This window comes from Peromyscus eremicus, chromosome 14 (genome assembly GCF_949786415.1).
Source record: "Peromyscus eremicus chromosome 14, PerEre_H2_v1, whole genome shotgun sequence".
NCBI lineage: Eukaryota > Metazoa > Chordata > Mammalia > Rodentia > Cricetidae > Peromyscus > Peromyscus eremicus.
Genome location: NC_081430.1, coordinates 28,548,901 through 28,562,909, shown reverse-complemented (window position 1 = coordinate 28,562,909; position 14,009 = coordinate 28,548,901). Strand labels below are relative to the sequence as shown.

Below are 14,009 nucleotides of genomic sequence, written 5' to 3'. Positions count from 1 at the left end.
GAGTAAATTATGAGTTGTTCTTTTACTCTTAAATTATTTTATCTGTTAATAGGAAAAAGATTTCTAGGACAGTTAGGTTATATATTTGATTTTATTAAAATCTTTCCCAGCACTTTGAAGCACTGGCTAATCGAGCTGCTACGACTGGGCATGTTATTGATATCTACGCATGTGCATTAGATCAGACAGGTCTCCTGGAGATGAAGTGCTGCCCTAACCTTACTGGGTATGTATGTGCATATCTAATAACGACTGCTTACAGTGTGAACCAACACTGAGAGCTTAGGAAACGACACACTCACTCATGGTCTTCTGCTTTATGGCAACATTCCTGACAGCTCTGCTGCGTCTTCTTTGGAGCTCACGTTACATTTTTTTTTCTGAAAAGACAGGCTTATAAAGGCACAAGTTCTTTGGAAAAAGTTTATTCTAAAGTTTCTTAGTTGTTTTAGTAATGTTTTTGAGATAGCACATTGTAGCAGGCTTTCTTTTGGTCCACCAACCATGGTGGAGACTCCCAAACCATGACCCAGAGACTTCTGATTAATTATGAATGATTGGCCTAGCTTAGGCTCATTTCAGCTTAGCTCTTTTAATTTAAATTAAGCTGTTTCTCTTTATCTACTTTTTGCCTCAGGGCTTTTTCCTTTTCTTTCTGTATGTCCTACTTTTCCTGCTTCTTCTGCGTCTGTCTGTCTGGCAGCTGCCTGCCTGGCTGGCCCCGGGCATGTGCCTCTCTTTTCCCCTCGTTCTCTCTTCCTTCTATCTTCTCCTGAGCCTAGATTTCTCCTCCTATTTATTGTCTTTCCTGCCAGCCCTGCCTATCCTTTCTCTACCTAGCTATTGGCTATTCAGTTCTTTATCAGGTGCCTTAGGCAGGCAAGGTAAACTAGCAATATATCTTTTCACAATTAAACAAATGCAGCATAAACAAATGTAACACATCTTTTCCTAGTTAAAATAATATTCCCCAGCAGCACATCGTGAAATGTATCCATTTAAAATGTTTGATGAGGTTTTAGTACATTCACATATTATATGACCATTATTGTGATTGAATTTAGAACATTTGTCTGACCCTGGAGAGACTCTGCCTGTTACCTGTCACTTCCCATTCCTCTCTCCTTTCTCACCCCATCCTCTTGCCCTAGGCGATACTTGCCTCTTCTGGATGTTTCATGCAAGTGGAGTAATAAGTGGTGTTTGCTATTGGTTTCTTTAAAAAATATGTTTATGAATGTCTTGTGTATGTATGTATGTGTGCTGTGTGTATGCCTGGTGCCCAAGGAGGTTAGACAGAGAGTTGGATCCCCTGGAATTGCAGTTACAGAGGTTATGAGCCACCTTGTAGGTGCTGGGAACTGAACTGGGATCTTCTGCAAGATAAACCAGTGCTCTTGACCACTCAACCATCTCTCCAGCCCACCACGGGCTTCTTTTATTCAGTGTGCGTTTTAAGTTTATGCACATTTATGATGTGCCAGTATTTCTTTTTATTGCTGAAAAAAGTGAAGTAGGGGTTCAGCTTCATTCAGTGTTCTCTTAGACATATACCTAGGGAAATGTAAATAACTAGGAGCTCAGTGAGGAAAAATACTAGAAGGTAAAGGCCATGGCCATCTGTGCTAACCATTACAGATACAAAATAATGCAGGATGGAGATTAAGTAATTCAGCATTGTAAAGGTCATTGAGAATCTTACTAAAAACAATGAAAGTTGACCTAGAGTGAATTAGAAAGACAACAGGGGGAGAGAGTTGGAAGAAGCTGATATGGACAAGAGCTTCTCAGGTATTAACTTGTACAAAATCTTGGGTTTCTTGTGAAAAAACCAGTGCTCTTTAGTATGTTTGAGATGGAGTTGTTGTTGGTGTTAATGTTGCTGGACCAAGGACCACACTTTAAGAAGTAGAAGTATAGACAACTTTTGTGGATACTTACTGAGAAAAGGAGCAGTCATTAATGCATGATGCATTATCAAGTATTTTACAACACGGATAATCTTAGATGATGCGTGTGAAAGGAGAAAATCTGGACCAGTTAACGGCCCAGTGGGTAAAAGCCCCGATGGCTAGCCTGAGGCCCTGAGGTGGATACTTTGGACCCACATGGTGGAAGGAGAGAACTGGTACCTGAAAGTTGTTCTCAGACCTTCACATGCACATTGTGTTGTGTGCATACCCATATACATAAGATAAATAAAGGTAATTGTATTTTAAATGAATTATTAATAGAAATAGAGTTAATTACATTTGTTTTGGGGAAATGTTTTTACTATTTGTTCATAGTGTAAGTAATTTATTTTTTTCAGGTAATACATGAGCCCAATTAATTGTGTTGTTATGTTGTGTTTGCCTTTTTCCTGTGCAGAGGATACATGGTAATGGGTGACTCTTTCAACACTTCCTTATTCAAGCAAACTTTTCAAAGAGTATTCACCAAAGACATACATGGACAGTTTAAAATGGGCTTTGGTGGCACATTAGAAATAAAGGTAAGAATCCAAACTTGACATGTGTGATATGTTATCAAGTGAGAACATTGTAGGCTTAATGGTAACTTTAAAACATTAATCAAATTCAGATGTACTTTAAAAATGCTGGTTACTTTTGACCTTGGATTAGAGATTTTGTTTCCCAGAGAAAGGTATTGTCATTAAAAACCCATGAGACTGGGATCATTCTGAATAATGGTTAGAAAAGTAGATATAAGTAAAGTTACTTATATTGGATATATATTTTCATTTTTTAGAGATAAGGTCTCATCAGTTTGTCTTCTAACTCCTGACATCAGCTTTCCAGGTGCTGTGATGCACGTGTGTTCTACTCTGCCTGGCACTACACATTATATTTCTTTTCATCCTAAATTTATATGTTAGTTTTTTTGTTTGTTTATTTGTTTGTCTTTTTTTTTGAGACAGGGTTTCTCTGTGTTGCCCTGGCTGTCCTGGAACTTGCTCTGTAGACCAGGCTGGCCTTGAACTCACAGAGATCCAGCTGCCTCTGCCTACCCATTGCTGGGATTAAAGGCGATCACCACCACCATCCGGCTATATGTTAGTTTTTATAATGGCAGAAATGAACTAACTTGAGAGGAAATTATTCTTTAGTTTTGAGATTAGTGTTGGTTGTATGTAAAATTCCATCATGAATTTCAAATATTGACTTAAAACACTTGGAAGCCTTTGTGTTAATTACATGTATATTGCAAAAACCCTGATTGTGAATTTTCATTAAATATTTCTTACCATGTAATCAGCATGATGGTAAGAAATTGTGGAGATGTGATTGGATCTGTAAGGTAGAGGTTTTGTTATTAGGGAAATTTCGCCTTGAGAGAGAGACTAAGCTAATGTATATGATTAAATGAAGTAACAGTAGAAAACAAAGTGGTGTAGAAGTTTAAGAGAAGTGAGAGCTGGGCATAGCGTCTCACACCTTTAATTGCAGCCCTCGGGAGGCAGAGGCAGGGGGATATCTGAGTTTGAGGCCTGTCTGGTTTATAAAGGACTGCCAGGGCTACACAGAGAAACTCTGTGTCTCAAAACAGAAAATAAAACACCAGGGGAGTGTGGCTTGTATTATTTTCTGAAAGATGAGAGGAAAATGAATGTTATTCACTAGCCCAAATTGAGGAGAATCCTGGAGGCGAGCATCAACATGAGATGTTTGGGAAGAATGCCTGGTGAGAGTGGACGGTTTGTGTTGAAATATTAGAACCATAGTATTAATTATGTGAGCTGCTTGTAGATTAGAGATACATGTATCTGTCATTTGAGGGTTAATGAAGAACCACTTTTCACTGTATAGCCTGGCTGGCCTGGAACTCACTATGTATGCCAGCTTGGCCTCAGATTCATAGAGCTCCACCAGACTCTGTATCCCAGTGTTAGAATTCATGGCATGTGCTGCCATGCCCAGCAAAGTAGATTTTTTTTTCTCCAGTGCTGGGAATTGAACCTAAGGGCCTTTTCAGTGCTAATCCAGTGCTCTGTCACTGAGCTACAGTCCCAGCGTTTTCTAATTTTTAGTTATAAGACAATGTAATATCTTACATTTGGTAGCAGGAGAAACTGGGAAGAGACTAATCTTGGGGCTAGAGAGATGGTTCAGTGGTTAAGAGCACTGGCTGTTCTTCCAGAGGACTCAAATTTGATTTCCAGCATCAGCTCATAACTGCCTGTAACTCTTGTTTCCAGCCATCTAGTGCTGCCTTGTCTCTGTGGTCACTAGACATGTACATGATATATATATATATGGCAAAACATTCCTACACATAAGATAATTAAAAAAGAGATCAATCTTTCGGACAGGATTTTGATGTATGCAGTTTGAATTTAAGGCATGGCATGACTTTGAAAGCATGGTCGGATTCCCACATGGAGTCCTCCTATGGCTGGTGGAAATAGAAGACTGGAATTAAATTAGAGCCTAATGTTTAATTATTTTTAATTTTAGCATATTTTCATTGCCTTGTTTTTGAGACAAGATTTTTCTGTGTAGCCCTGGCTGTCCTAGAACTTCCTATGTAGACCAGGTTGGCCTCAGCCTCACATAGACCCACTTGTCTTTGCCTCCAGGTGCTGGAATTAAAGGTGTCCCCCACCATACCTGAGTCTTCACTGACTTTCGAGTTTTAAACATGGAAGAATGGCTTATATTCTTAAACACTTATAAACATTTGAACTTATTAAAATTTTTATTATTTATTAATGTGTGTGTGTGTGTGTGTGTGTGTGTGTGTGTGTGTGTGTGTGAGCACATGCTCATGCTATGATGCTTGTATGGAGGTCTGAGGGCAACTTTGAGGAGTTGGTTATTTCTTCCTACCATGTGGTTCCTGGGATTCAAACTCAGGTGGTCAGGGTCGGTGGCAAGTACCTTTATCCACTCAGCCATCTTTCAAGCCCTATCTTTATCCTTGAGGGAACCAAATGTACCATGTTCTTTTTTACAGACCTCAAGGGAAATAAAGATTTCAGGAGCTATTGGACCCTGTGTGTCTCTTAACTCTAAAGGACCCTGCGTGTCTGAAAACGTAAGTAATGTTTGTTCCAAAAAACACAGTTAATTTCTAGGCTAACACAAAGACAGGCCCGTCATGGAAGCCTGTGATTTTCCTTTTCAACTGTTGTATGTAGTTGAGCTTCTGTCGTACACTTCCATTGTGGTTGTTCTTTTCCTACCACCAGTGCTCTGTTTCATATGGCTAAGCTATTCCTTGTGCTAGTTGTGCTCTTATATAAATTCTCATACCTTGGACATTTTTAGGTTTCTTAAAGCCAAAATTAATTTCAAGTGGCGTTTGTCACCATAATTAACAACAGAACAACCAAATCAGAGAGATTTAGGTTTCAATCCCTTTTTCTCTGCCTGTTGAGAGACTGTAATGCATTCCAAAATTACAGTCATGTAGTTGTAGATAGGATGATAAGACAGCACAAAATAGACAATCAGCTTTCAAAAATGACAAAGCAAAAAAATCAGTTTATATGTAGTTTGTGTGGTAAAGATTTGTGTCTGCATTTTCTTGGCATTTAGAATGCTTATAATTCTGATGCAGAGGACCTAGTCATATATGCATATATATAGGATCCCTTGACACAGATAGGAAAGTTGGGTGGAAAGGTAATGTTACTGGTTAATCACTTGTTAAATAGTGCATGCTTCAAAAAACCTTGTATCCTTTTCATTTACTCAGTAAACCATTTAATAATCTTAATGTTTTTGTCATACAAAATGCTTAATTGTATTTAATTATGTGTTTGTGATATGGTGTTAAAATTTTTAAGCTCTTAAGATTTATTGAATAAATCTGAAAGCTGTGTGCTTTTTCTTACTGGAGGCTTATCCCTGCTTTTCTTATTCCTATAAATTAATAAATAAAGTTCTTTAGCTTTCAAGCATCTTCTTTTTTTTATAGGAGATTGGAACAGGTGGCACTTGTCAGTGGAAGATATGTGGACTCAGTCCCACTACAACCTTAGCCATGTATTTTGAAGTTGTTAATCAGGTATGACTGCTTACATTTAAAAAAAAAAACATGTTTTTGGTATTTTGAGACAGAGTATGTAGCTCTGGCTCTCTGGAACTCACTATGTAGACCAGACCGGCCTCAAATTCTTAGTCCTCTGCCTGTCTCTGCCTCCCAAGTGCTGGGTTCAAAGCATGTTCCACCCTGTCTGGCTGACTGACTGCTTTTTCATATTGAAAGATAAACAAACACTAAACTTAGACACTGAATCTTTTATATGAATTGGAGGATTTATTTTCTAGTTCTGCAAACCATGTCATTGGTATTTGGATAGTTGGCAATGAATCTGTAGATTGAATTGGGTAGTGTGGACATTTTAACAATACTGATTTTCCTGTCAATGAACAAAGACATCTTTCCATTTGTTTAATTTCTTTTATCCTTGTTTGGATTTAAAATAGGTATTTTTTTTACCATTGTAAATGGGATTATTTTCTCCTCTTCCCACCTCCCTCCCTCCCTCCTTCTCTCCCTTCCACAGCAGTGCTAGGGATTGAACCAAGTCTTTCCTCTGGCTGGGTAGATGTCCCACTATTGAGCTCTCTATGTCTAGCCCTTGATTTCCATTTCAGAGAGTTTGGTATAGGTGTATGACAGTGTTACTGATTTCTTTTAGTTAGAGTCTTATGTAGCCAAGATGCCTTGAATTCCCTGTGTAGGTGATGATGGCCTTGAACTTCTCAACTTTTTCTGATCCTCTGCCTTTCAAGTGCTGGGATTACAGGCATATGGCAACATGCTTGTTGTTTTTTTCTAAAATTTATTTTAAAATTATGTGTGTGTGTGTGTTGGGTTTTGTGCCTATGTGTACAAGAGCCCACAGAAGCCAGAGACATCAGATTTCCTGGAGCTGTAGTTACAGGTGGTTGTAAGCCATCTAGTGTGGGTTCTGAATTCAAAGTTGAGTCCTCTGTAAGAGCAGTGTTTACTTTTTTTGTTTTTGTTTTGTTTTATTTCTCAAGACAGGGTTTCTCTGTGTAACAGGTCTGGCTGTTCTGGAACTCTGTAGAGCAGCCTGGTCTTGAACTCTCAGAGATCAACCTGCCTCTGCCTCCTGAGTGCTGGGAATAAAGGCATGTACCATCACTGTCTAGCCAGAATTCACCCCCCCCCCCCAATTAAGGTAAAATTTATTTCCTCCTCATGCCAGCTTAATGTAACAAGGTGATTTTTTAAAAAATTAAATTAATTTATTTATTTTACATCCTGACTGTAGCCTCCCCTCCCTCCTCTTCTCCCATTCCCTCCCAATTCCCCTCTACCCTACCCCACCCCCACCTCTCCTCCGTATTTGCTCAGAAAGGGCCGGGCCTCCTATGGGCATCAGCAAAGCATGGCATATCAAGCTGCCTTAAGACCAAGCACCTCCCCCTGTATTCAGGCTGGGCAAGGCAATCCAGCATGAGGAACAGGTTCCCAAGAGGCAGTCAAAGCACCAGGGACAGCCCCTGCTCCCACTGCCAGGAGTCCCACAAGTAGACCAAGCTACTCAACTGTCACATATGTGCAGAAGGCCTAGGTCAGTCCCACGAAAGCTCCCTGGTTGTTGTTTCAGACTCTGTGAGTTCCCATGAGCCAGGCAGCGGTTTCCAGACAGGCTGGGTAACAAGGAGGGCCTGATTGGGGTTCATATGGATCTCCCTGGGAAGTGGAAACAGGAGATCTGCAGGGGAACTGGGACAGGGTGGGCATGGGAACTTGAAGGATTGGGTTGTGGGGTGGACAGAGGGAAGAGTGCTGAGAGACATGACTGGAAAGGGGGGCTTAATGGGGTCAGGTAGAAGCCTGATGCCAGGAAACTCAGAGCTACAAGGATGGCCCAGCTAAGACTCCTGACAGCAGTGGATGCATAGCCTGATGCTCTCCGATGACAATCCCTGTTGTCATCGGAGAGCCTTCATCCAGTGACTGATGGAGGCAGATTCAGAGGTCCATTGGATCTTTTGGCCCATGCTTGGGAGTCCTGCTGAGGAGAGGGAGGAGGGATTGTAGGAACCAGGGGGGTCAGGGACATCGCAGGAAAACCCACAGTATTTACTCTTAATTGCTGTCTTATCTCCAGCTTCTCCCTCTCCCAACATTAAAAAGAGCTTATTTTTTTTCATGATTTTTAATATTTTTAGTGAATGTGTAGAGAGATCTATGTGAGAGACAGGTTGTGTTATTTTAGTGACAGTTTGACTTCCTGTTCCAATTTCGATGCTCTGTTTTCTTCTTCTTGCCTGATTTTGTGCCTAGGACTTTATGTAGTACAATGTTTAGTGACTGGTAAAAATAGGAATCCTTATTTTATTCTAGACATTAGAGAGAAGCTCATTTTCTCCTACTAAGGTGTGATGTCATTTGTGGCCTTTTTAAATGCATGGCCTTTTGTTATGTTGAAGTAGAATTCTTCTATACATAATGTGTTTATCATTCTTATTAAAGAGTGCTGAATTTTACCAAATGCCTTTTCTGCATCTATTGAGGTGACGTCATATGCCTTTTGTTTTACACTTTATTGATATAGTACTATCATATCATTTATTCATTTGCATGTGTTGAACCACTCCATAGGAAGAATCCCACTCTGAGAAGATTAGTATTAGTTCTTTGTTGCTGCTGTAGTTAGCAGTGTGAACCAGGGAGAGTGGGGGCCTAAAAACGAGGCAGACTAAAGTCTCATACAATAGCCAACTTTATTCAGAGCATCAGACAGTTTATACTCTGAGGGTTAAGAAGAGTCACCTGAGTAAAGTGTACAATGACAAGGACAGGCTGCACGTGGCAAAATCATGTTTTTTCATAGAGGCATAGAAACAGATGATAGCCAGCTGTAATGCATCATTTAAATGAATTCACTCTTATCCCCTACATTTGGGAGGGTCAGCAAAGCACATTCCAGAAACAGCCCAAGTTATGGAGGAACAGAGATTACAAGACTTCTGTCTTGTTTTCTCACAAGGTCTCAGAAGTCTCACCTAGCTTTGTTCATGGACTGTGTTCTGACAGTTCTTTAAATATTTATCGGGCTCTGTAGTGAAGACTTCTGTCTTAGTTAGACACCATGACTACGGCAACTCTTATAAAGGAAAACATTTAATTGGGGGTGGCTTACAGTTCAGAGAGTTAGTCCATTATTGTCATGGTGGGAAGCATGGTGGCATGCAGGCAGACATGGTTCTGGAGAGGTGGCTGCTGAGAGTTCTACATCTGGATTGGCAGATATCAGGAGGAGAGAGTGACACTGGGCCTAGCTTGAGCACCAGAAATCTCAAAGCCATCTCCAGAAATCTCAAAGCCCATCTCCAGTGACATACTTCCTCCAACAAGGCCACATTTCCCAACAGTGCCACACCCTATGAGCCTATGGGGACCATCTTCATTCAAACCACCATAGCATCTGACACTGGGCTTTATTTTATATTTATTTTATGTGTGTGAAATTTATTTTATGTATGTTTTGCTTGAATGTATGCATGTGCACCACATGTGTGCCTGGTGCCTGAGAGTCCAGAAGAGAGCATTAGATGGCTAGAGTTGGAGTAATGGATGATTGTGAGCTGCCATGTGCGTTCTGGAAACTGAACCTGGGTCCTGTGGAAGGACAGCCAGTGTTCTTAACTGCTGAGCCAGCTCTCAAGCCCTTGGGCTTTTCCTTGCCCTGAAATTTATTTTTTTTTTTAAGTGCTAGAAAATATGTAGTCTTTGATACTGTGTCATGGCCATAGTAGATTTTGCTTTTGATTGTTAGTAGATTTTAGATTTTGTTCTTCTTTATTTTGTACAGCATAACGCTCCAATTCCTCAAGGAGGACGAGGTGCAGTTCAATTTTTGACCCGGTATCAGCACTCAAGTGGGCAGAGACGTATCCGAGTGACCACAATTGCTAGGAAGTAAGTTTTTATTTTATTTTATTAGAGGTTTAATTATGTATAAAAATTATTGTAGGTCATACTCTCAATCTCGGTATCTTCCTTGGGTAATGTTTATCACTAGAAAATAAATATTTATGGTTAAGGGTTTATTTACGATTTGTTTCCTTCAAATCTAGCTTATTTTGTAGAATAGCCAGTGATAAGTGTAATAGCAGTTTGTTAAAAAGTACTTCTAGAACAGTCAGGGCTGCATAGAGAAACTGTCTTGAAAACATAACAAAACAAAAAGTACTCCTCATGGTTGGGAAGAAAGCCCAGTTGGTAACATGCTTTCCTTGCAAGCCTAAGGACCTGAGATTGATCCCCAGAACCCATGGGAAAAAAAGCTGGATGTGGTGGAACCTACGTGTAATCCCAGCTGTGGGAGATGGAGACGGGTGAATTGCTGGGACTCACTCTCCTGCTAGCCTAGCCAGTTTGGTGACCTCCAGGCCAGTGAGAAATCCTGTCTCAAAAAACAAGGTGTCTGGCTTCTGAGGATGAAACCTGGGATTCTTCCCTGCCTTCCATATCCTTGTGCACAAATGTGCAACCACACATGCACACGAGTGCTCCAGAGTCACACACTTAAAGCGTGATTTTTATGACCAGGTATGGTGGCACACACTTGTAATCCCAGCACTTGGGAGATAGAGGCAGGAGGATCAGGAGATGTAGGTCATTCTCAGGGAGTTTGAGACCAGCCTGGCAAACATGAAACTGCCTCAAACACACACACACACACACACACACACACACACACACACACACACACACACACACACACACCAGGCTGGAGGAATGGCTCAGCAGATAAGAGCACTTGCTGCTGTTGGAAAAGACTCAAATTCAGAGTCCAGCATCCGTGTTGGGTAGTTAACAACTGCCTATAACTCTGGTTTTAGGGGATCTAATGCCCTCTTACGACCTCTGCAGGCACCCACCCACACATACACAGACAGGTTTACATATACACACTCCTAAATCAAAATTAATAACAACAAAAAAAATAAGTGAACAAATTATATTTACCTTATCCCCATGGGGAGAATCAAACATTGTATTTAGTAGTCACTAATATACATATATATATATACATATATATGTACACATACACTTTTATACATGCGTACACATATGTGAAGTATATATCATATATACTTAATATAGTGCTATGATTAATGACATTTCATTTCAGCTGATGGTTAGTCTATAACTATAATTTCCCATGTGTTATTAATGCTCTAATTCTTTTATCATACCATCATGCAGCTCCTGCTTTGTGGATTAGGTGCTATTAGGGGCTTGATCCACTTTGATGGTGTGGTGTAGACTGCTCTTCAAACTGTCTGTGTTGAAGGGTTAGTTGTGGTTTTTCTTCTCATCCTTTGGAATGAATGCTTTTACTATGTACAATAAAAGTGAGTTAGTATAAAAACAAAAAGTTTAAAGGCCACTGAAATCACATTTTCTTATTTTTAATTGCTTGGTTTGTCAGGCATAAAATTATCCAACATACACACAAATACACGTAAAACTGTAAGCGAGCACCCTCAATTAATTGTTTTCCTTCTAAGAGTTGCTGTGGTCATGGTGTCTTTTCACAGCAATGAAAACCTTAACTGAGATAGGCTACATAGTGAGCTACAGGCCAGCAGGGCCTACACAGTAATGCATTATTTGTAATATCAACCACTCAGACTGAGATTCTCACTTTAATTTTTTTCAAATCTTTTTTCCCTGTATATGTGTGTGTGTGTGTGTGTGTGTGTGTTTGTATGCGCACAGGTACACTCATGCATGTAAGATTTTGTGGAAGCCAGAGGTCAACATCAAGTACCATTTTCTATCACTTTTCATTTTAGTTAGTGCTCGATACAAAATGTCTCTTACTGCACCCTGAGCTTGCTGCTTGCTCTAGACTGGTGGCCAGCAAGCCCCTGGGATCTGCTTGTCTGTGCTTTCCTAGCACTAGGTTACAGGCCTGCCTCGGCATCAAGCTTTTTACATGGGTGCTGGGGATTGGAACTCAGGTCCTTATGATTACAAAGGCAACACTTTATCCGCTGAGCCATTTCCCAGCCCAGCCCATCACTTCATTAGCGTATGTAATTTGTACAGAGTACTGGGTTTCCTTATGACCTTATGTACTTTGGTCATGTCCTTCTTGTTTTCCTTTCTTGCTCTCCCTTTTCCCAATCCCTTCCTCGTCTGTGATAGTCCTGCTTTTACTGTTGCCTGTTACTGACCCCCCTAATCCCATGTATGGAAGGAAATGCAATACTTGTCTTTATGAGATTGACTTACTTTGATTAACATGATGGCTCTCTAGTTATCCATTTTCCTGGTGTATTTTCATTCTCCTTTACAGTGGATAAATCTCCGTAGTGCATCTAATGCCACATTTTCAACCCCTTCCTTCTTTTTCCTTTTCCCTCTATAGCTCAGGCTGGTCTGAAGTTTGCAGTGATTTCCCTCGTCAGTCCCCTCCCTGACCTTCATGTAGTTCTGACTGTTCTGGAATTCACTATGTAGATCAGGCTGGGGTTAGAGGCATGCAACCACAAAGTCCAGCCTGCCTCAGCTTCTTATGTCCTAGGATCATAGGCCTTCACCACTGTGCTCAGTGTGACGTTTTCTTTGTCCATCCATTCATTACTGGGTGCTTAAGTTGGTTATGTAATGTAATGTGATGAGAATACATAGTAGACACAGATGTGTAGGTGTCTCCCCTAAGGGCTGACTGATTCTTTGAGAGTGGTTTAGGTGGATCATATGGAAGTTTTTTTTAAAATATTTTATTTTTGAATTATGTGTGTGCTTGTGTTTCTGTGGGAATATGTGCATGTGAGTGTAGGTATCTGTGGAGGTAAGAAGAGGGCATCATACTGGAGCTGGAATTACAGGCAAACATGAGTCCTAGATATGGGTGCTGGGAACTCAGCTCAAGTTCTCTGGCAGGGAAGCAGGCGCTCTTAGCTGCTGAACAGTCTCTCCAGCCCCAGGTGTGGTAGTTTTCAATTTTTGAGGAGACTTACTACTGCTTTCCATGATTTTGCTTAACCTCTTTTGTTTCTTAAAGACAGGGTCTCATGTATCTCAGGCTGGCCTCAGATTTGCTGTACAGCTGTGTCTGGCTTTGAATTCCTGATCTTTCTGTCTCTAACTCCCAGGTTTTGGGATTATAGGCTTGTACTGTCAGGTTGAACTCCCTCACTTAACTTTTGATCTGTCTTGGTGGTCAGTGTATTAACAGGGAAAGAGAAGAGTAGAAAGCAGTTTTAGATATGGGATTTTTATCACTGATGATAGAACTAAAGACTAATGAGAATAAAATTCTGATGTTTTGTTTACCACAGTTGAGAATAAAACCTTTATTTTTATATTTTAAATTTTTGCTTTTCTAAAATTGAATATGATAAAATTCAACATAGAATTATGTAGTAAGATAAAGACTAATACTGCCATGCAGTGACATGGGCAAGAAAAATGCCCTCCCCCCACTCGCCACCTGGGGCAGGCCAGAGAGCTGGCCTTGGGAACACTAGAGTGGGAGAGGTGGCCCTGACCCTCACCAGCTGCATCACTCGGGGACATGAGATTGGGAGAGCAGAAGAGTGGCCCCTTACCTCATCTGGGCAGTACAATAGAGCTGGTGGTCCTGGTGGTGTGGGTACATGTGAGCTGGCCCTGAGGGCATGAGAGTGGGAGAACTGGCCCCACCCCTTGCTGCCTGCATCATTGAGTGAGCTAGCTGAGGCAGCACTAGAGAGCTCACCCTGGTGGTGAAGGTGTGGGAGAGCTGGCAGTCTGACCAATTTAGCTACCATACAGGCCCAGAGTCAGAGCTATGAGTTGACCAGCTCCAACATCCATCCCACTTATGAACTGCTGGAGCATGAGAGGGGGCCAGTCCTGTAGATCCAAAGCTGCAGGATCTCCAAGAGACAGAGCAACAACAGGATATCCAAGAGGAGTCCCAGTGAGGATCCAGTATTGACAATGTAGCAGGAGCCAGAGGTCTCGAACTGGACCAATGGTTTATTGAAATGAACATTTGCAAGTAAAGATGTCTGGAC

The 14,009-nt window shown here is 40.9% G+C and overlaps 1 protein-coding gene across 1 annotated transcript in view; it reads left to right on the top strand.

Moving 5' to 3' along the window:
• Positions 1-14,009, top strand: part of LOC131924111 (protein transport protein Sec23A-like) — a 49,108-nt gene that overhangs the window by 16,059 nt on the left and 19,040 nt on the right. The window contains exons 9-13 of the mRNA XM_059279336.1: positions 111-226; positions 2,371-2,494; positions 4,957-5,037; positions 5,923-6,012; positions 9,803-9,909. Coding sequence (XP_059135319.1) covers positions 111-226; positions 2,371-2,494; positions 4,957-5,037; positions 5,923-6,012; positions 9,803-9,909 — 518 coding nt within the window. The remainder of the gene's footprint in view (positions 1-110; positions 227-2,370; positions 2,495-4,956; positions 5,038-5,922; positions 6,013-9,802; positions 9,910-14,009) is intronic.